This window comes from Myotis brandtii, unplaced genomic scaffold (genome assembly GCF_000412655.1).
Source record: "Myotis brandtii unplaced genomic scaffold, ASM41265v1 scaffold973, whole genome shotgun sequence".
In the NCBI taxonomy this organism is placed as follows: Eukaryota; Metazoa; Chordata; class Mammalia; order Chiroptera; family Vespertilionidae; genus Myotis; species Myotis brandtii.
Window position 1 is genome coordinate 292637 of NW_005372038.1, and position 24111 is coordinate 316747.

General features: G+C 38.7%; 1 protein-coding gene across 1 annotated transcript in view; it reads left to right on the forward strand.

The window, feature by feature from the left end:
- ALG13 (ALG13, UDP-N-acetylglucosaminyltransferase subunit) overlaps window positions 1-24111 on the forward strand; it is an 87659-nt gene that overhangs the window by 49858 nt on the left and 13690 nt on the right. The window contains 3 exon segments of the mRNA XM_005886343.2: window positions 3088-3159; window positions 5191-5356; window positions 23566-23751. Of these exon segments, the coding sequence (XP_005886405.2) occupies window positions 3088-3159; window positions 5191-5356; window positions 23566-23751 (424 nt within the window).

The following is a 24111-nucleotide window of genomic DNA, read 5'->3' on the forward strand; positions in this document are numbered from 1 at the left end:
CATAGCCTTAAGCATGGATACGTATAAATTCTCTTCCTGCGATCCTGAATTTCCCATATTTTACACCTAGTTATCACTAAACTTGCTCCTTACCTTCCTCTTTGCTTTCTGCACGTGCTTCACTGGAGCATCCTTTCACCTTGCAATTGTAGTTTCCCTGAACTCAGGCCCCACGTTGGGCGCCACATGTGCCAGGTCAGCACAGTCAAGGGTTCGGTGAGCCTGAGGGCGGGTGGGGAAGGATTTAGAAAAGACAGACAGAGAATAATCTGGGTCTAGGTGGATCTCCTGTGCCTGGCTAAGGCCACAGAGAGAGATCCAGATGGCAAGCTGAGCCTTTATTTTATAGCCAGAGGTAAACAAGGTAGTGGTCACCATAGTTACAGTGTTCTTGTGAGTTTCACTTGTTTTGGCAGCACTTGCTACACCTCCTCAGCCCATTAGCTACCCAGATAAGATCTAGGGAGCATCATAAGGTCAAGCTTAATTATGCTAAGAGGGCTGTGCCCTCTAAGCTGGGACTTATTTGTGGCTTTGCCAACAGGTCTGTACGAGGCTTAACCTTATAGCTGCTCCCTACAATAATAGTTCTTTTTAATAATAGATACACTACTTAGATTTGCTATAGTGCTTGCTTTCTTATCTGTGTTTCTCTCTACTTGAGTATCATGAGCTTATCAGGCGTCGATGGAAGAGCCATACCTTAGGATGCTTTTCCACGAGCCACTTTGTCCAGTGCAAGTATTCACTGGGTGTTATATCCTTAGTTGGACTCTTGCTTTGATATATCTTAATGCAATTAGTTTTTAACAACAGTGTGATTCTGGCTTTAAGGCTGAGTTTTAACTGCTCTTTGTTCAAAGCATTTATCAATTTTATCTTCTACAGTTTGGGGTTGAAGTAGTTGCCTCTTCCTTTAAGAGCTTGCAAATTCATAATCTCCATCCTAAATTAGGTTCTTAGAACAACACATTACTTCTAGTTACCAATTACTGTTTTAATCAAGCTAGGTTAGATTGCAGTAACAACCCCCCCAAATTTGAACAGCTTAACAAAGGACAGTTGCTATCCCTAATGTTATATGTCCAATGCAAGCTTTTGTGCATCATGGTCATGCAGGGACTTAGGCTGATAGACATGAGCTTTCAGTCACATTGGGGCAGGCTAAAAATAGGAAAATTGAACACTGGCTTTTAATATTTCTGCTCATGTTTCGTTGGCCAAACATGTCTCATAGCCATACTTAACTTTAGATGAGACCAGGAAGAGCAACCTACCATGTACCCACGGGGAAAACTGGAATATTTGTGAAGAACTTGAATAACTACCCTCTATTCCCTAGCTCTGATTAATTTAACTTTGGTAGCTTCATGTACTAAATTTTTGTTTTTGCTGTTTAGGCAATACATCTTAGGAAGGTAAAGAAAACTTATATATAATTCTCTCGCCTATTTTTCCTTCATTTCCTTTGCCCCTTCTAGAGAAATAGTTGTCCCCTCATTTATTACTATTCTCATATCACATGCTTTTTATACCATTTTTTGAAATACTCACCCAACTAAAAAAGCAAGTAAAAATTTGAACATCAGAGATGATCTTTTAATTTCACTTGTTCCTTTTTCTTCTTGACTTATTTGATCATGCATCCCAATAGCTTTCAATCTTTTCATGTTTTGTTCCATTCCCACCCTCCAGTCACCAAATGCATAGCAAGTTTCTAATTTTCTTACAGTATTCTGAGGGGAGAAGACAAATGCAATACTTAAAGATTTCCAGGCACAGAGCCTTCTAAGAAAACATAAATATTTATTCCTATTTCATATTTTCATGTTCATCTCTCAACTAAGTCCTTCTCTAGAATTGTTTAGCATTCACACTGGGCATTCTGAGTCAGGGCTAAAGTTTGCTTTTTGGCAGATACGTTGGCTATACTTGAACACAAAATTTAGAAACATGCAATCTTAAGCCCATGTTAAATTAGGTTCATATTTGTTATAGTATGGTTCCTGCTGTTTCTCTGATTACTTCCCCTGATTCCCTCTGTTCTTATCATTATTACCAATTTTTGCTACTGGTTTGCTTGCTTGTTTGTTTGTCTTTGCTGTCATGACAATCAGAGCCTTTTAAAATCATTTTTGCTTTCACAAAGATAGTCTTGAGACAGAGGGAGTGGTGTTTGGATTATACTATATCCTGCTTAGATAGGATGCAGATGACCAGCCAATTATCCACCTTTGTCCCAACCTACTTTTTTAGATGGAATGCTTTCTCTTAGCAAAACCATTGTTGGTCTTACTGATTTTGAAACTTTTAGGTCAAGAAAGGCCACTAAGAAAGTGTTTAAATTATAATCCTCTGTTACATTTTAGTGTCTGCACTGGGACTGGAGTTGGATGTAGATAGGAAATAGAACAGTTACCTAAATCAGGCATTGGCATTAGAGTGATACTTTTGGGAACATTATCTTTTTTTAATGTCTTTGGTGGTGGGAGGAAGTGATTTTCAAGAAGCTCTTTGAAAGTATTAAAGGAACCTGGTCCTAACATCACTCCCCCTTCCAAATCGATCAAAAGCATTCACACCATGCATGAGCCACTATCAGGAATCCTTTCTGAGCTCCAAAACTCAGGGAACACCTTATCACTATGAAATGCTCAGAATACTCTATACTTCTCATCTGATAAAAATTATTTTTGCTTCCTTGTCATTACATTTTTTTATGTGTTGAAATCTCAATCTCTGTCTCTCTGTCTCCCTCCTACTCCCTCCCCCCCAGTAAGCTGCTGGAGATTAGGGTTACAAACTGCTCAGCTCTGCCTCGAGGATCTACCCCTGAGTTTACTGAGAACCGCTGATAAAGTGGATCAATTCAAGGGGGACTGAAGACCTCATCATGGCAGTAGCAGCAGGCATGGAGGAGAGGGTATAGATTGGAGCATTATCTTATTAGTCACTTCTCAATTTGAATATTTTCAGAACAGATCACCTTTATTTTAGGAGATGTTGAAACACAGCAGATATTTTATTGATACGTTGTTTGGTTTCTTGATTTGCCCTTACTTAACTGTATTTCTGTATTCACTAAAGTCTCTTCAGGACAGAGGACCATGTTCTATGTCTCCTCAGGACACAGTTACCTCATGCAACTACCCCCAGGAGGTAATCTTTATTGTGTTATTAAGGAGTCAGTTGCGGTGATCTGAATGGAGGAAAATGAATTTTTTTCTTTTATTCTCTTCACTCATCATATTTCAAAGAAGCTGCTTATATTCCTATTTTAAGTATTATACCTTGTGGTTCCTTGTATAGTGATTGGTAAATTCATTCAATTAATTGAGCATCTACTATGTTCCAGTCACTGTTCTATGCACTGGCATTAGACTACTATGAACCTCTTATAATGAGTTAGTTAATATAAATGATGTCTAAAGTCAACGTCATACACTGACACTTAAATGTAAAGCTCTCCTGTAGAATGGGGAGTTGGTATCAAAATGGTAGCTAAAACCATAAGAGTGGCCCTAACCGGTTTGGCTCAGTGGATAGAGCATCGGCCTGAGGACTGAAGGGTCCCAGGTTCGATTCCGGTCAAGCGCATGTACCTTGGCTGCGGGCACATCCCCAGTTGGGGGTGTGCAGGAGGCAGCTGATCGATGTTTCTCGCTCATCGATGTTTCTAACTCTCCAGGAGGCAGATCGATGTTTCTCGCTCATCGATGTTTCTAACTCTCTATTGCTCTCCCTTCCTCTCTGTAAAAAATCAATAAAATATAAGAAGAAAAATATAAAACCATAAGAGTGAATAAGATCATCCTGGGAAAAGGAAGAGATAAGAGCATCTAGAACAGAGCCTATGGATCACCAAATTTTAGGAAATGGGTAAGAGAAGCAAAAGCCAAGGAGGGCAGGGGGGCGGGGAATAGGAGAGTATATTTGGGAAACCCAGGAAGAGACTGTTTCAAGGTATCAGTTATTCCCAGGAGATAAAGCAACATGAGGACTAACAAGAGTCTACTAGGATTTTTGCCATGGAGTCCACTGGTGACTTCAAATACAGTTTATGAGGACCAGAGGGGGTAGCAGCCATACTTCAGTGGGTAGCAAGGAAATGGAGACTGCAGTGAGGACAGTATATTCAAGAAGAGGAGTCTTATTATTTATTGAACACCTCTCTGTGCACAGCCCTGTATTGGGTGCTGTGGCCTAATCAGAAATATAATTTGTAGTCTCGGAAAGTTTTAAAAAATCCAAGCACCTTTTGTGTTTAAAGAAGTGTGTATAAATCTCTGTACAATATGCAGGAAACACAGAAGTCACCTGCTTGGGCAGAAGGGAACAAGGCAGATGGAGTATAGGGATTGGAGGGAAATATCATTGTTACACAATGTTATACTTGATTTTTTTTTTCCTAGAGAAAGGGAGGGACCCTGTTTATTAACACTAGTGGACTCCGGGAATAATTTCCAAATCAGAGTGAAGAAACACACAGAGGGCTTCACTTTTTATAACCTTCTGGGGTCTTTGTCTTGCAAATATGGTTCTGCCCCCTTTCATGGGCTTACAGGAAGGCCCCCAGGTGTTGAGGTCCCCAGGCCATATCCGATGAACTGTCCTGGGGCCAGCAATAACGACCTCCCCCCCCCCCAGGGCAGTGCATTGTTCACAGTTTTTTAGGCCTGACACGCCTTGTAAGACCAGTTTCCTCCTCATCCCCCCCTTGTATACTTGATTTTTGAATCATATTAATGTATTACCTTTTTTAGAAAAAAATAATACATTAAAAATTAAAGTTCTCAAAGTAATCTGGGGTCTTCTAAAAGAAATAACTTAACCTGCTCTAGAGGGTTTACATAAAGATTGACTCCTCTGTGTTTTAGTTATCAAAATACTGGAGCAGGGTGGTGAGGGTCAATGGGGGGAAAAGGTGGAACATCTGCAATACTTTCAACAATAAAGATTTAAAAAGAAAGAAAAAACACAAAATACTTAAGAATGTATCTAACAATATAGCTGGAAAATTTGTATGCTAAAAGTGACAAAATGTTGCCGAGAGAAATTAATGACCAAAAAAAATAGAAAATAGAGATATATAATAAAAAATACTATTTCCTGAAATTTAGGATCCTATAGGAGACTAATATTGTTTGAGAAGTGGAACTTAGAATTCTAAACTTTCTTTCACACTTACAGGTGATGGTAAATTCTGCAGCAATTACAGCTTCCTGTGCCAATAATGTTCCAGTTCCAGTCTTATCTAACTGTGCAGCAGCTAATCAAGCTAGTAGTACCACTTCAGTTTCCCCACAGAAGGCTATACAGCCTTTATTTGTATCTTCACCTACACAAGGCAGGCCAGGTAGGTTATTAGTGGTTGCCTACTTTGGAAGCTTCTTTTCCTATTCATGAATATGCACACAGTAGTTCTAGTGATTAGATAGGATTACTTTCACTTCCATAATTACATTTGTTTAACCTACTTAATAAAATACCTTCTATAGTTGAAAAATCCATAAGATTTGAGAGAGCCAGGGTTTCAATGGTTGGTTGGTTGGTTGGTTGGGTTTTTGTTTTTTTGCAAATTTGGCTTTGATCTGATTTTGTATCTATCTCTTTACTACCCTGCTGAAAATGTAAAGGACTTGGAATAGTTTCTCAAACTTCCAGTTGAATTTTATTATACAGGAATTAAGGTAGAAGTGTGTTCACACTTCACAGAATTAACTCCTGACAAGTTTGCTATAAAATACATTTCTATATAACGAATGATTTTCCCGTGAATGTTATAAAGAATATATGTGCTAGAATTTAAGAGATCTGGGTTAGAATCTTGGTTTTACAACTTAACTAGCTGTGTAATTTTGGACAGGTTATTGAACCTTTTTTATCAATGAGCTTATGGGTACTGGTAGTACCAATTTCTGAAGTGGTTATGGAATTCCAATGAGATAATATAATTTAAAATTCTTAGCAGAACTCTAGGAAGGTGGTGGCAACAATAGCTTTTCAATCTGAGTCCCCCAATAAAAATTGAAATAGCAAACCAAAACCCATGGACAATACTTAAAACAAAACTAGATGGCAAGGTATCCCCATGAACCACAAAATGTAAACAGGTAGGGACAAGCCACCCATCACAAGACCTGCATGCTATCAGGGTTTATGTGGGAGCAAGAAGACAGAAGTATATTGGGGATGTTGTCTAATGGACCTAAGAACAGAAGAACCCCAAAAGAACTTATAAGAATTCACTGGAAAGGGGGGCGGCCAATTTGGAAGGAGCAGCTAAGATTAGGAAGGGATTTTACCTGTCCAACACTAGATGAGTGCTTTGGGTACATTATAATGGAACTGAAGGTCTTGAAGCAGTTTGGCTCCTAAGAACTCTCATAACTGACCTGCCAGGTCTCCCTTTCAGGATATTATTCTTTACTGGGCAGAAACTGCTGGAAGTGGAATAAAAATGATCATGATAGGGAAAAGAGTAGGTCCAGAGTAAAGTTGGGAGGAGAACAGAGTTATGAATCCTAGAAAGCAGTGATACATTTTTTTAGCATTACATAAAATCAACAGCTAAAGAGAGCCCTGTGACATTAGAAAAGCTTTCCTATACTCTGCCTAATTCAAAAGTTTATGAAAAATAATATCACATAAAAATGAACAGCCCTAGCTGGTTTGGCTTAGTGGATAGAGTGTTGACCTGCGGACTAAAGTGTCCCAGGTTCGATTCCGGTCAAGGGCACATACCCGGGTTGTGGGCTTGATCCCAATGTGTGGGGGTGGGATTGCAAGAGGCAGCCAATCAATGATTCTCTCTCATCATTGATGTTTCTATATCTCTCTCCCTTCCTCTCTGAAATCAATATAAATATGTATATAAAAAATGAACAGATGAAAAGTGCTAAGGTAAAAAGTGCTAAGATGAAAAGTGCTGAAGATGTTTTAAGAAAAAAAAAAGACTAACATCCTTATAGACAGTAAAAGCATGTCAGAAATGTGCTCACTAAACAGAACTAAACAAACTAAAAGTAAACTAACAACTATGAGGTGTCCCAAAAAATGTATATACACACTTTGAATAATTAGAAAAGCAGTGTTTACTAAAATACATTTTATTTTCTCCCTGACCAGTGTTGCTCAGTGGTTAGAGTGTGGGACTGTGTACTGGAGGGTCATGGGTTCTATTCCTGGTCACTGGCACATACCTGGGTTGCAGGTCCAATCCCCACCCCTGATTGAGGTGTGTGGGGGAGGTAGCCAATTGATGTGTGTCTGTCACATCCATGTTTCTCTCTCCTCTATCTCTCTTCCCCTCCCACTTCCCTTCTACTCTCTAAAAAATCAATGGGAAAAATATCCTCACTCCTCAGGTAAGGGTTAAAATAAATATCATTTTCAAAACTGAAGTAACAGACAATTGGTGTCATTGGTAGCATCAATCGAGATAAAGCTTCTCTTTGAGCTTGTTAAGATTGTTCTATTCCAGAGGTAATAGGGGGTGGTTCGATAAATGTAAGAAAAGAAGTATTTCTAGATTAAACAGTGCATTAGACATGTACTATATATAAGAAAGGTTAAAACAGGGAATCATTTGGGGATCTGGAATGGATTCATTACTAGTTCATTATTTCTAATGGGAAAAATAATTCAGTTTTTGAATAAATCACTTCTCAAACAGCCTTCCGGAATGAAATAAGTTCAAGAACCAAGGTTCCACTTTAAGTGGAAATTAGAGTTGCAATTTTAGAGTTCGTCAAACACCTTTGATTGACTGCTGAACAAGAAGAAACTAAAAGCCTCTATATCATTTTTGGGACACCCTGTATTTCAGGATGAGCTAAAGACATTAATAAAATAAGATATTAAAGAATAACAAATCAGAATCAGAAAAACTCAGATGAGGTGACAGAAATGGAAGAAAGTCATTTCAGTAATGAAGACTAAACTATAAGACCATGACAAAATATATACAACAGATAATGCTTTAAGAGAAAGATGTTAAAAAAGGTGGAAATTTAAAGTGAAGAAAATGAATATAAAGATTCAAAAGTGACGTACTAAAGTTAGGTAAAGGAGATCAAACACAAGTCCCTGAAGAAGAAAACCAAAGTAAAGGAAAAGAACAAATACTGAAAACTATAATTCAGAAGACTTTCCTGAAATTAAAAAAGGTTTAAAATTACCTACTGAAATACCACTCTGCAGCCTGTTTACTCAGAACAACCAACACCAGGATATTCTAATAAAATGGCGGTACTTGCCCTAGCTGGTTTGGCTCAGTGGATAGAGCATAGCCCTGCAAACTGAAGGGTCTTGGGTTTGATGCCGGTCAAGGGCACTTGCTCAGGTTGCAGTCAGATCCCCAGTGGGGTGGGGGGAGAGTGCAGGAGACAGCCGATCAATGATTCTTTCTCATCATTGATGTTTCCATCTCTCTCCCTCTCCCTTCCTCTCTGAAATCAATAAAAATATATTTTTTAAAAAGTGATGAAGAAAATGCGGCCTATGATACCTCTGTGTTCTATTTCTGTATAGGTTTCTCACATGAATATTTTCTAATGTGTAGTCTGTGAACAAAATGCAGTGCCTTTTAATCCTCTAGAGTTAATGAAACAACCAGAGCCTTAGAGTGTTTATAAAATGAATACGAACATAGTAGCTTCCCTTAGTGGAGTATGTGATCCCAAGATTTTAAATAGTTAAGAAAAACCATAATACAAATGAAGCCACTGAAAGCTCACATACTGTGTTTGCCTAGCCTGGACTCCACAGAGATGCTACATGGGAGAGAAAGAAATAGGTCAACATTCCCCCAAACTGAGCAAGGGATGGTTTTTGCACATTTGCCCCGCTACAGAGACCCCTTATGTGTGAAATATTCCCTCCTCTATCAAATTCATGGGGCAAAGTTTTAGTTAATTCACAGAAATAACCTCCATCTGGTTTATAATATATTTGCTTCCTAATTCTCTAATGGGGACATATTCTCACAGATGTAAATTTCCATGCTCTTTCATATGAGAAAAAAGTGATGACTAACTCATGGCACCAAATCATAAAGGCTATGAGAAAGCAAATATGCTCCCGAAAAAACGAATTATCTTAAAAAAAAAAAAGAAAGATTCAAGATTTTCCTTCCCCGAACCAACAGTTCTATTCATTTCTACACCTGCACATTTAACTTGTTTCTGTAGCAGATGACAGTGAGACTCTAAAGAGTGAGGTGTAAAATCAGACAATATTTTCTTCTCACTTCTGCCCTCCCAGTGAGGAAAGTGGCTGTCTGGGGTCTTCTCTGCCAATTTTCCCAGAATGCAAAGCTCTCTGAGAGGAGAGAGTAGCGGTTGCTTTGGAGGGCATCTTACTCGTGTGTCTGCCATAAGAAATACTGAAGAAGACAGCTTACTGACATGAGACTTCAACCAGTTCTTCCTAACCTTTTTCTGTAGACAAGCTTTTAAATGATCAAAATTACAGGCCAAGACCAAATAACATAGATAAAGAGCACTTAGTACTTCCAGTTAAAATCACTTGATGGAATTTAACCTCATGAGTTTGCAAACGGTATCTAAAGACACGAATATTGAAAAATTGGAATGTTCAAAGTTCCTATCAATAAAATTCTTAGCACTGGCAGTGTGTAGCACTTTAAAAAAAATCAAGGTATTTTCTAGACATCCCAACTAAGGTATTCTTCCAACATTCCTATGAAATTAACGTCTACCCTCTTTCCCCCTAACTTTCTAACAATGGGGACATTTGGGCCAAATAAAAACAAAGACTTTCTGTAAGAAAGGATGAATCAGGAATAGCTGAGGTTGTAACTCAAGAATTCCTAGGCTCACCCTATATTCAGATGTTTTCATTTAAAAGATATTATAAAGTGAAGAAAAATGCTGCAATATCAGTCACTCTAAATACAATGAACTTCTTTATCTCCCATCCTCCCCTCTGAAAGGCACTACCATTATAAAGGCTTTGTGAGTCACAAAGCAGTGAAGCCAGCTTTTCCCCTCCTCCTCTCCCCCAAGAGTGATATGGCTGTGAGAGACCCGAAGGACACTGCCAACACCACGATTTTTTAAAAAAATGTTCCCACATTCAGCTGTAAGTGGATATAAATCTATTTAATTGGAAACAATTGTAAAAGATGCAGTAAATCATTATGCCTTTTAAAAATTATTATGAGTTGTCCCTGATCTTTCCCTTTTTTCTCCATCCCACCTTTACAAAACAAAACAAACAAAAAACCCCAAACCCTATGCAATGAATATTAGCCAAGCAAGAAGCCTGTGACTTTAACCAACATTTACATTTTTTCCCAGTTCAACTAGAAGTTCACTTTCACTAATTCCTCATTAAGTTTTTATTTCAAGGACCACTGTTTTAGAGAAGTGGACTAATTAGAGAAACGGACTATTTTCTCTCCTTTCCACTTTTTTGTTATTCGAAGGACTAAATATATCTCCCAAAACAGGTACAAGGAAGTGATCCCTGGCCCCTCATCTCTCACCTAAAGTCCATTTCCCAGTCCTGTTCTGGGACTCCGTGTTACTTCCAACTCGCTGTGGAGAATTCCTGAACCAGGATCGCTACCTCATCACAGTTGGGAGGAACCAGAAACTTTGCAGACAGGGGGCGTCCCTGTGAGTTTCCTTCAGTTGCCAAACTAGATAAACTATACCCTCTTCCTCTTGGGGCCTCTATTAAACTTATTCTACTCTAATGATTGTACTTTGGCTCCAGTTAACACAACCATACTACTTTTCATGCCTGTGTCCTTTCCCTTCCATCTCCTCACTTCCCCAAGTGCCCTTGGGGAGGGGGAATTCCATGTAATTTCATGTCTGAATCCTCCCCACCCCGCTGTAAAAGCTGATGCAAAAGCTTTGGCTCTAACATCCTGTCAACCGCCCTCCCCACAGCACGATTCCACTGATGCTCTCCTGTGCAGCCCGTGCACCGTTGTCCTGGGCCCTGCCCTTCTTAAGCAGAAACTCAGCTTGTCTCCTGCTTGGTCATCAACACTCGGAATGACTCAGCAGGGGCTCTTTCGTCGCCATCCGGGATGGACAGAACAGAACTTGCCAGGCCATATATATGGATATTTGGAATCCCCAGTGCCCGCACTCTATCTCACGATGAGCGCAGGGACCAGGCTTTCTTCTTTTACGCTATGTCTCACAATAAAGACATGTTTACGAAAAGAGTTTTCGGTAAATTGTTTTACATTTTAAAATATCATGTCACATAGCATTTGTATATACATTCGTTTTTAAGTGAAGACTATGGAGGGTTCATCAAGGGAGCGCTCTGAGGAAGGGACCCTTGATGGCCCAGGCCACTCAAAAACTAGGAAACGAACACAGTCGGAGTCGGTTTCCACATATTTGGTTAATCCTGAAAATACGAAGTGCTATCTAGTCTTATTGCTTATACTTTCTACTCATTTATTCATTTATAATCTTGGATGGGATGAAGTGGAGGGTAGATGAGGAAGTTGACTTTGAAATCAGTGGAAAGGAATGATGAGTATTTTTAATTCTACCTTTCCACTGTGCAGATCAGTGTTTTTATATATTAAAGTTCAGGCTTATGTCCACCCTTCTTTTTCACTTAGATAGGTTTGTAGTTCTGTTTATCCTTCGTCAGCTCCCTGCTTGCACTTCTGAGCTGCATGATTTCAATGTTCTCAATCCCACTCTAGGACAGAAGCAATGCCATTAAACCTGATTTGGACAAATATGTGACTTAAATATTTAAAATATTGTTTGCATAACCACAAGTTTCAAAACATGTTCCAGAAAACAAAGAGTGGATCATGTACAAACACAAAAACAAAAATGTTTTCCAAAACAAAAAATAGAAAAAACAAAACATGAAATGCCCAGGTTTAATTGTTTTTCCACTAGCAGAACAAAGGGCAGTTAATAGTCATCTGATGTGGAGAATATACACCAGAAAGCAGCATCGGCCTCAAAGTGCAATTAGTCCTTTTAGTCTCAGGAAACATTGGCGGCTGAGTGGTGGTAGGTATTGCAATCGCAGTTAAAACTCAATGCTCTATTAGGCTGATGTATCGGGCGTTATTCCATGGCTTCAAAAAGGACTTGGGACCAGGCCTTTACAAGGCCTATATATGGCTGCCTCCTTTTGGTGAGCACCCCTTAGCACCTGCGGACTAAAGTGTCCCAGGTTCGATTCCGGTCAAGGGCACATACCCGGGTTGTGGGCTTGATCCCAATGTGTGGGGGTGGGATTGCAAGAGGCAGCCAATCAATGATTCTCTCTCATCATTGATGTTTCTATATCTCTCTCCCTTCCTCTCTGAAATCAATATAAATATGTATATAAAAAATGAACAGATGAAAAGTGCTAAGGTAAAAAGTGCTAAGATGAAAAGTGCTGAAGATGTTTTAAGAAAAAAAAAAGACTAACATCCTTATAGACAGTAAAAGCATGTCAGAAATGTGCTCACTAAACAGAACTAAACAAACTAAAAGTAAACTAACAACTATGAGGTGTCCCAAAAAATGTATATACACACTTTGAATAATTAGAAAAGCAGTGTTTACTAAAATACATTTTATTTTCTCCCTGACCAGTGTTGCTCAGTGGTTAGAGTGTGGGACTGTGTACTGGAGGGTCATGGGTTCTATTCCTGGTCACTGGCACATACCTGGGTTGCAGGTCCAATCCCCACCCCTGATTGAGGTGTGTGGGGGAGGTAGCCAATTGATGTGTGTCTGTCACATCCATGTTTCTCTCTCCTCTATCTCTCTTCCCCTCCCACTTCCCTTCTACTCTCTAAAAAATCAATGGGAAAAATATCCTCACTCCTCAGGTAAGGGTTAAAATAAATATCATTTTCAAAACTGAAGTAACAGACAATTGGTGTCATTGGTAGCATCAATCGAGATAAAGCTTCTCTTTGAGCTTGTTAAGATTGTTCTATTCCAGAGGTAATAGGGGGTGGTTCGATAAATGTAAGAAAAGAAGTATTTCTAGATTAAACAGTGCATTAGACATGTACTATATATAAGAAAGGTTAAAACAGGGAATCATTTGGGGATCTGGAATGGATTCATTACTAGTTCATTATTTCTAATGGGAAAAATAATTCAGTTTTTGAATAAAAAATCACTTCAACAGCCTTCCGGAATGAAATAAGTTCAAGAACCAAGGTTCCACTTTAAGTGGAAATTAGAGTTGCAATTTTAGAGTTCGTCAAACACCTTTGATTGACTGCTGAACAAGAAGAAACTAAAAGCCTCTATATCATTTTTGGGACACCCTGTATTTCAGGATGAGCTAAAGACATTAATAAAATAAGATATTAAAGAATAACAAATCAGAATCAGAAAAACTCAGATGAGGTGACAGAAATGGAAGAAAGTCATTTCAGTAATGAAGACTAAACTATAAGACCATGACAAAATATATACAACAGATAATGCTTTAAGAGAAAGATGTTAAAAAAGGTGGAAATTTAAAGTGAAGAAAATGAATATAAAGATTCAAAAGTGACGTACTAAAGTTAGGTAAAGGAGATCAAACACAAGTCCCTGAAGAAGAAAACCAAAGTAAAGGAAAAGAACAAATACTGAAAACTATAATTCAGAAGACTTTCCTGAAATTAAAAAAGGTTTAAAATTACCTACTGAAATACCACTCTGCAGCCTGTTTACTCAGAACAACCAACACCAGGATATTCTAATAAAATGGCGGTACTTGCCCTAGCTGGTTTGGCTCAGTGGATAGAGCATAGCCCTGCAAACTGAAGGGTCTTGGGTTTGATGCCGGTCAAGGGCACTTGCTCAGGTTGCAGTCAGATCCCCAGTGGGGTGGGGGGAGAGTGCAGGAGACAGCCGATCAATGATTCTTTCTCATCATTGATGTTTCTATCTCACCCTCTCCCTTCCTCTCTAAAATCACTAAAAATATATATATATTTTAAAATGGCTGGACCTTAAAGAACTAGAAAGTCCTTTGGTTATCTATGTAAAAGAGCCTATGGAGTATAAAAGAAATAAAATAATCATCAAAATTTATAGCAGTGCTTCATTTTGGAGTAACATTTGAGATACTAAAGGAATGTGTGAACCAAAATTTTATATTCAACCAAACTGATTTTCATGCTTAATGGGCAGTATATATAACAATTAAGAGAATATTATTTACATGAGCACCTCCTGAAGAATCTACTTAAGTTATGCTGTCAAGCAAGGTAATCACTAGCTACATGTGATAATTTAATTTGAAATTAATTATACCTAAATAAACCTTCAATTGCTCAGTCGCACTAACAACATGCCAAGTAGCTAGTGGCTACAGCAGCCGTGGGCTACCTGATCATCTATTTTGGCACTATACATCAATACTCTCAGTGTCAAAACATTTTTAGTGTAGATGATTATGTCAGCATGGCATCAAATAAAGCAAGAACTTGGACTATCCTATTTATCTGCTCAGTGAAAACAATTTGGAGAGTTTAGACCAGAAAGGGTATAGACCAGCCGTGGGCAAACTACGGCCCGCGGGCCGGATCCGGCCCGTTTGAAATGAATAAAACTAAAAAAAAAAAGACTGTACCCTTTTATGTAATGATGTTTACTTTGAATTTATATTAGTTCACACAAACACTCCATCCATGCTTTTGTTCCGGCCCTCCCGTCCAGTTTAAGAACCCATTGTGGCCCTCGAGTCAAAAAGTTTGCCCACCCCTGGGCTACAGTATTGGAAAGCACAGATAGAGAATATTTCTGCCATCACAGGAAGTTGTATTAATGGTCAGCAATGTATTAAAGAATGAGTTTTGACTTTTAGACTTCTAAAATAATTAGCAACATCAACATAAGACCTAATGAGTAAGCATTAAATTTACCTGTAGAATTAAGACAAAATGAGGGCTGGGAGTTTGAGAATATTCCATGTAATGGCCATATGTTTGGACAATGTAGATAAAGTATAGCTATTTTTTTAATGGAAGATAAGTACTACAGATGTAATAAAGAGTCTAAGTAAAACCTTAGTTTCTTCAAAACTAGAAAATAGAGCGAAAGAATTAAGTATTTATTTTCCCTTACATGAACTATACTACTAGATAACCAAATAGATGAGGGGAAATGTTTCTATGTATTAGTATTCCAACTAATCATTGAAAAAGAAGTGGCAGAATATAATCATTTTGCAGTCCTTACTGAATGGATGGGTATAAAACAGTAATAGCTGCTAAGATTGCAAAGACAATAAGACATTGCCTATAAATGTGCCAAAGGAATCAATCTTGAGTTTGATCCAGCCTTCTGGATTGAGCTGCCTATTTGCAAGAAATACAGAAGAATATGTTGAAATGCACCACGGGTGTGTATTCAGCAAATCCAGATTTTGGGAAACTCAACATGTCAAAGGACCCAGATTCTTACAAAGAAAAACGGAAAGAAAATGATAGGGATGGAGAAAGGAGCAACAGATTGAGAGATTCAAAGCATCAACTTTAAACATCTGTGTAGGAATGCACATTTGGGTGACAAAACTCCTAAAAAGAAAACCACAGATGCTCAGTCACTAATCATCAGAGAAATGCAAATTAACACCACAGTGAGCCGAAACCGGTTTGGCTCAGTGGATAGAGCGTCGGCCTGCAGACTGAAGGGTCCCAGGTTCGATTCCGGTCAAGGGCATGTACCTGGCTTGCGGGCACATCCCCAGTAGGAGATGTGCAGGAGGCAGCTGGTGCTGGCGAGGATGTGAAGAAAAGGGGACACTAGTTCACTGCTGGTGGGAATGCAGGTTGGCACAGCCACTATGGAAAACAGTATGGAGTTTCCTCAAAAAACTGAAAATGGAACTTCCATTTGATCCAGCAATCCCACTTCTGGGAATATATCCTAAAAACCCCAAAATACCAATTCAGAAAGAATATATGCACCCCTATGTTCATAGCAGTTATTTACAATAGCTAAGATGTGGAAATAGCCCAAGTGCCCATCAGTAGATGAATGGATAAAAAAGCTGTGGGCCCTAGCCGGCTTGGCTCAGTGGATAGAGTGACGGCCTGCGGACTGTGGGGTCTTGGGTTCGATTCCAGTCAAGGGCATATGCCTGGGTTGCGGGCTTGATCCCCAGTGGGGGGGGATGCAGGAGGCAGCTGATCGGTGATTCTCTCTCATCATTGATGTTTCTGTCTGTCTCTCCCTCTCTGAAATCAATAAAAATATTTTTTTAAAACTATGGGACATTTACATTATGGAATACTATGCAGCCATAAAAAAAGAAAGACAACAACAAACAGACTGTCAAATTACAGCAGGAAGGCTGGGAAGTGTTGGGGGGTAAGAGATCAATTGAAGGACTTACATACATGCATATAAGCATAACCAGGGGAAAAAAGGAGACATATGTACTACTGTTTGTAATACTTTAAACAAGAAAATAAAATTTTAAAAAAATGAAGAAAAGAAAGATCTTGCCAGCCATTGTGGCTAATTGGTTGACTGTTGACCTATGAACCAGCAGGTCATGGTTCAATTCCCGGTTAGGGCACATGCCTGGGTTGCAGGCTCAATTCCCAATGTGGGCATGCAGGGAGGCAGCTGATCAATAATTCTCATCATTGACATTTCTCTCTCTCCTTCCCCTTTCCTCTCTGAAATCAATAAGAATATTTTAAAATAAAAGAGGGATCTCTTACCTTTTGGGACAGCATGGGTGGGCCTGGAAAATATTATGCTAAGTGAAATAAGCCAAACTGAGAAAAGCAAATATCACATGTTCTTATTTGTGCAATCTAATGAACAAACTGAATTGACCAATAGAATAAGACCTGAAACATGGAGGCATGGGACAGACTGACATACCTCAATGTGGGGTTGGGGGGGACGAGAAAAGATAAACCAAAGAATTTATATACTTACATGCATAGCCCATGGACATGGGCTATAGGATAGTGATCACTGGGTAGGGGGTATGGGCTGGGAGGAAGGTGGGTAAGAGGGAAAATGGGAGATACCTATACTAATAAAGGGGTAATATGCTAATTAGACCAGGAGACCTTCCAGACAAAGCCATGGTGGCGGGGCCAAGATAGAGGTGGTTAGGGGCAATCAGGCCAGGAGGGGAGGGCAGTTGAGGGTGAGCAGGCCGGCGGGTGGGGGGGGAAGTTGGGGCAAATAGGCTGGCAGGCAGAGTGGTTAGGGGCAATCAAGTAGGCAGGCAGGCGAGCGGTTAGGAGCCAGTGATCCGGGATTGCGAGAGGGATGTCTAACTGCTGGTTTAGGCCCGATCCCTGTGGGACATCCCCCGAAGGGTCCCAGATTGGAGAGGGTGCAGACTGGGCTGAGGGACGAATTTCGTGCACCAGGCCACTAGTCTGTAATAATAAAAAAAGAAAATATAGGAAGTGATTACTATGAAAGTCAGGGTAATGGTTAATTATGGTCGAGGGAGAGGTTTTGTAATTGGTATAAGGAGCATGGAAGTTTTCTGGAGTGGCTGGTTAAGTTTTATTTATTGACCTGGATAGTGTCTATCTTAAAATAATTCATTTTATTTATTTTCTGTATCTTTTTCACTTATTTAAAAATCAAGTTCTCAGTAGACCAGTGTCTGGAACAAAAACATGCAATATATGTTAATTAATGACCATACAGATTTTTCATTGTAAATGTTAATGTAGACCCTGGTTGTACAACTTAGGGATTAATTGTAGGGGAAAGTGTTGGCTGTCTGCTTCCTACTTCTGAGCTTTAAAAAATCAAGTGACAGGTGAATCAAGCATTGTCATACCTCATTTATATAGAGTCATTGAATGCTTACTCTTTAAATGCCAAATTTGTGTTCTCTATAGGTATTTCTAAAAATGTATACTGCCCTCATTTATGTTACTTTTTGTTCTTTGAGTCACTTATGAACTTCGATTATAATTCTACCAGGGGATGCTGCTTTTTAGTTGCTCTTTATCAATCCTCTAGATCAGGGGTGGAGAATATCTGGCCCTTGGGCCATATAAGACCTGCGAAATCATTTGGTCTGGCCTTGCCAAGGCATTAGGGCTGAGTTAATTAAATGTTTGGCCAAATATAGCAAACTAATTTTTAAGTTAATAATTTTATATGGCTCTCAAATGGTGTTATAAGTATCCAAATGGCCCTTGGTAGGAAAAAGGTTCCCCACCACTACTCTAGATGAAACAACTTCCGTTTTCTATTGTTATTCATGTGACTGTCTAGCACAGGGGTCCTCAAACTACGGCCTGTGGGCCACATGCAAATACAAATATTGTATTTGTTCCCGTTTTGTTTTTTTACTTCAAAGTAAGATATGTGCAGTGTGCATAAGAATTTGTTCATAGTTTTTTTTTTTAACTATAGTCCGGCCCTCCAACAGTCTGAGGGACAGTGAACTGGCCCCCTGTTTAAAAAGTTTGAGGACCCCTGGTCTAGCAGCCCATTCCATCCTCCTGCAAGTTACTTCCTATCTGCCAGGTAACTAGATGCCATGATTGTCTTTACTGTGAGACTCTTCATAAGCATCAAATCCTGTTATAACTGACTTTTGGTTACTGTTTCTTAGGCTTTTGCCAGGGACAGACTAGTGACTCACTTGCCCTAAAGACAGGATCTGTGGGCCAGGCCTAGGGTGAAATGAGAAAGGGATTCACTCTTGAGGTTATGTCATGCCAGTGCAGGCTGATATCCTGTCTTTTAGGATTTTCTTTTTTAATCCTCACCTGATTGCCTCTTGTATAAGCCCTGACTGTGGATCAAATCTGCAGCCTTGTAGTGTACAGGAGGACACTCCAATCAACTGAGTTACCTGGCCAGGGCCTGTCTTTTAGAATTTTGATATTTTATTCATCATGGATTTTTTTACATTAATTTGGTGGCCCCTTAAATTTTGCACCTCACTGCATCTTGGTCTTGGCCATGCTCTTTGATCTCTAAGAAGCCAGTTCTTGCTATATATATATTCATGTTTTCTTCTAAAATGTCCTGAAGCAGCCCTGCCAGTGTGGCTCAGCTGTTGAGCGTTGACCCAAGAACTGAGAGGTCACGGTTCAATTTCCTGGTCAGGGCATATTCCCGAAGGCAGTGGATCAAAGTTCTCATCGATGTTTTTATCTCTCTATCCCTTGCCCTTCCTCTCTCTCTAAAAGTCAATAAAAACATTAAAATAAAAGTAAAATGTCCTGAAGTAGACTGCAGAAACACAGACAGGGGAAATAAGCATTTAGAGTGCATTATGTTGATTTCCATTAATATTTTAGAAAAGTTTGTTTCCATTGTTCTGGAGCCATCCCTGAATTATATCTATTAAGCTATGGAGCCCTATTAAGACTGCAAATCAGATGCTTATACAAATCTAGAACAACTGGAAATTATAAAAAATAAAAGCTTTTTTATTATGGGGCTTATTGTAATATGAATTTAAAGGAAGGTGAATTCAGAAAAAGTAATCTCCAAATGTTTTCTGCCCTGTATCCTTTCAGGCCCATAAGAATGTATTTAACTGCTTATATGTCTAGTAGTTGGTTTTTACCTAATGATCATAATTGCATTCTACTATCTGTAGCTAATTGAACTTGCTTCATTGGCTTTTTGAAAAATTAAATTTATTGGGGTAACATTGGTTACTAACATTGTACAAGTTTGAGGTGTCGAGTTTCATAATAAGTCAATTGTATATTGTTGCATTGTGTGTTCAACCAAAGTCTAGTTGCCTTCCATCACCATATATTTGACTGCCTTTAACCTCTTCATCCTCCCCCCTCTTCCCTTCCCCTCTTGTAGCCACCATACTGTTGTCTGTGTCATTGAGTTTGTTTTGTTTGTTCATTTGTTGCTTTGTGTCATTTTCTTTTTTTAAATGATATGATTTGAGTGATAGTTTAAAAGGAAGAAGAGTGGAGCTTTATTAAATAAGTCATCCTATATAATAAAAGGCTAATATGTAAATCAACCAAATAGCAGAACAACCGGTCACTATGATGCGCACCGACCACCAGGGGGAAGATGCTCAACGCAGGAGCTGCCCCCTGGTGGTCAGTGCACTCCCACAGGGGGAGCGCCACTCAGACAGAAGCTGGGCTCACAGCTGGCGAGCACGGCAACAGTGGCAGGAGCCTCTCCCACCTCTATGGCAGCTCTAAGGATGTCCAACTGACAGCTTAGGCCTGCTCTCCACAAGGGCTCCCAGACTGTGAGAAGGCACAGGCCGGGCTGAGTGACACCCCCCACCCAAGTGTATGAATCTCGTGTACTGGGCCTCTAGTTATTTTATAGAAAGCAAATTCATAAAGCTTTTAGAGCATTTGGAGATACTCTAAAAATTAAACTTCTCTTCCAAAACCTTGACTTATGGAGACTTATGCATGCATGACAAAACTTCAAAACAGCTGGGCAAGTTTTTAAAATTTACTGTTTAATTTATGTATAGTAAAATTTATGTTTTAGTGCCCCGTTCTGTGTTTTGACAATGAATAGAGTTGTATAACCTCTATAGTCAAGAAAGAATCACCTCATCACCTCCAAAGAGCTGTTTATCAAGTTTTAAATGACCCTAAGAAACAGACCTCCTTTTACTGTTAGCATGCAACTGTATAAAGGGTATAGGTAATTGTATCATTAATATTTATATCAGTAAATGAAAAAATGTGGATTATTGCTAATACTTGGCCTGAAATTTCTCCAGCTAAATTACCAGAATAACAAATTCAGCTTCTGTGGACAGTTGCTGTACTAAACTAAGTTTTATAAAACTCTGAATTTAAACAACTTTATTGAACAATGAGATTAAACTTTGTGTACTTCTCAAAGTTAAAATTATAGTGTAGTTAACACAATAATAAAATTTAGTACTTGAATTTCTTTGTTTTATTTTTTAGACAAAATAAATATTTTATTGTTTTACTTTATTAGAAATCAGCCTTTGCATGATAACTCAAACATTTATAAACCCTTTAAATAGTCTTTCAAAGAATATTGTTAACATCTCAACCACTTTTGACTAAAATTTCACACAAAGAAATAAAATAGTTAAAAATGATAAATGCTAAAGGAATAATCCTAATAATGTTTGGTTGTTATTTTACATGTTTATTTAAGACATATACAACCAAGTAGGAAACCATCTTCCTTTGTTTTCCATAAAAGCAAACAGTTCTGAATGGATGAAACTTACTTAAAACCATCTATTATGAGAACAAATCTAAATTACTTTCATTTTGAAAAACAAACTCACAAAACCAGATTATTTATTTCTACCCATTTAAGTCATTGGCCCCATTATCTTGACAATACTGTACTATTTAGTCTAAAAGACAGAAGAACTACCAAAGGACTTGTATGCATGCATATAAGCATAACCAATGGACACAGACACCAGGGGGGTGAGGGCAGGAGCGGGGGTGGGGGTGGGGGGCAATAAGGGGATAAGAACTATCTCCTTGTAATAAAGATGTCTGGGCAATGCAGAAAGTACATAGTGTTTAACATCAGGTACATTTCCAGAAGAAAAATACTACTAAGCTATAATAAAATTGTATTTGTCTTAGGTAAAGGAACAATGCTTACAGTATAAGAACCTTAAGTAGTTGTAAGTAGTCTATATATATAAAAGCCTAAGCGACCAGCCATCTGGCTGGTAGCTATGACATGCACTGACCACCAGGGGGCACAGGAGCAGAAGCCACAGGCCTGGAAACATGGAACAGACTGAGGAATCTAAGAGGGAAGGGGGGAGGGAGAGCGTGGGAAGAGATTAACCAAAGATGTTATGTGCGTACTAGAGGCATTGTGCACTGGTGGGGTCCCTCGGCCTGGCCTGTGGGAATCGGCCGAAACTGACTCTCCGACATCCCCTTAGGGGTCCTGGATTGCGAGAGGGCTGAAGGACCCCACCAGTGCATGAATCCATGCACCGGGCCTCTAGTTTCATATAATTCTATCCTGCTATTTGTAACCTTAAGAATTAAGAGCTGTTTATAAGTGAAATAAGCCAGAGAAAGACAAGTACCATATGTTTTCACTCATGTAGGATCTAATGAACAAACTGAACTACCAAGCAAAATAGACAGACTCATAGACTGCTTGCTCAGGGTGTGTGTGTAGGGGTGTGTACCAGGTTTATTGAGGGGGAGGGATTGAGCAAAAAAGTGAAAGAACTCATGGATCTTAACAAGGGGGGGAGGGTCAGTGGTGGAAGAGGGCATAGAGGGGATAAATGGTGATGGAAAAATTTTAATTAAATTTTAAAAAAGAATTAACTGATTTCACAACAGAATAGTTTTTCTTCTTGGAAGTGACATTGAGTAACAGAAGTAAAGATCATTGGTTACTTAAAGTTCTCAAAAATGAATTGGTTATTACACAGTAAATACCTCAGAGAGGTTAGTGTTTAAGGAAGCTAGTTGGAGAAATATGTTATTCATAAATTGGTTAAATCTGGAAGTTTTCAAGTTTCAAAATTCTACATAGGGAATGAATTGCAAAATATTGACATACAGATCAATCAGCCTTTTCAAATGGCTACCATTTTTATAATTTAGAAAAGAAAAAAGTCAGCAAAGTGCCTAAGTTTCTATATATGTTTTTTAAAAAGATATGCATAGAAGGAAGGACTTGGATTTCTAAGGCAGCTAAAATGTTCAATTAAACTTGAAGGGGGTTATATCATTCATGTTTTGTCAAAAAATTTAACAGGCTTATCTGGCATACTATATATATAAACACTTTTACTAGGTTGGAACCATATTGTTTCCTTTTTTATCATAGAGGAATGTACTAATATTTAAACAATTATATTTTAATTTCTTATGTCAAAAACTGTAAAACTCATAAGTGAGTATTTGTTTTAAACTATAGTAACAAGTATACAAAGTTAAAGGGTGGAGGTGGGGGAGAGATATAACCTGGGGGAATTATATGCATATATGCATAGCCCATGGACACAGACAATGGTGTGACAAAGGCTTGGGAGGGATGGGTGAGGGGTGGAAGGGGTCAATGAGAAAAATAATAAAACAAAGGGGACATCTGTAATACTTTCAACTATAAAGACAAATTTTAAAAAAAGTTACAGGGATAACATATTTTACCTACTCTGTCCTGATACTCCTCTGATGCTACGAAATAGAAACCTTCAAATATTACCTAAATCTGTAGTTTGTGCAAATTAGTCTCTCTTACTAGCTTTTGCATCTTGTGATTTGACGAAGAATTTCAGATGGCTGATAACATCTTTAACTTTGTATTAAGCTAAAGTAAAACTTTTGCTTTAATGATATTTTATTTATGTACCTGTTAGCTGATGTTCCAAGTCTTGATAGTCAAAGTTCTGAAATTTCCAGTTTTTCCTTCTAATTTCAAGTATTTCCTTAACTGAAAATGACCTGTAATGAACTAGTTTTCAGCTGGCATGTCTAAGAGAATGTGGAGCAATTCATCTTCCAAGTTTTGGTTTTTAAGTCAAACCATAAGAATTTAAGCCATTTGACCATGCTGGGACACAGAAGAAATAGAAGATGAACTTAGTTATGCATTGTTACTTTATGTTTTGTTTCTTTTTTAGTGATTGTTTCACCATCCTATCCATACCTCTCTGCTCATGTGCCTGCTGTTGCTGGAACTCTGCCACCACCCCCATTTCCTCCCCCTCTACCTCCTCCTTTTCCTCTTGAGGTGGGAGAGGCTTCCAACTTACCACCACCACCTCCACCTTACTCCTGTGATCCAAGTGGCAGTGATCTGCCTCAAGGTGAGTGGATTTTGAGATTTGGATGAGGGTTGTGTACATCTGGGATTTTTTTTAGAGCATAACTCTGGTTAACCAATAGGAGTAGGGTGGGGGACCAAAAGGAAATTGACTTGAGAGCATAATGCTAAGTAAGTGACTAAGGAAAGGAGCAACTGAAAGCTGAGAATATCTTCTGCATAATCAAGAAGTAGATGGTTGAGTTCACTCCTGCTGCTCCTTTTTGGTAGCTATGTCTGCCTTGGAGAAGATTCTCAACTTGATGTCTTTGCTCTCTCAACTGTTTTTCTTGAAAAGCAGGAGTCAATATAAAATTTTCTCCATTTTCTTAAGTTCTTACCATAAATATATGAAATTTTTATG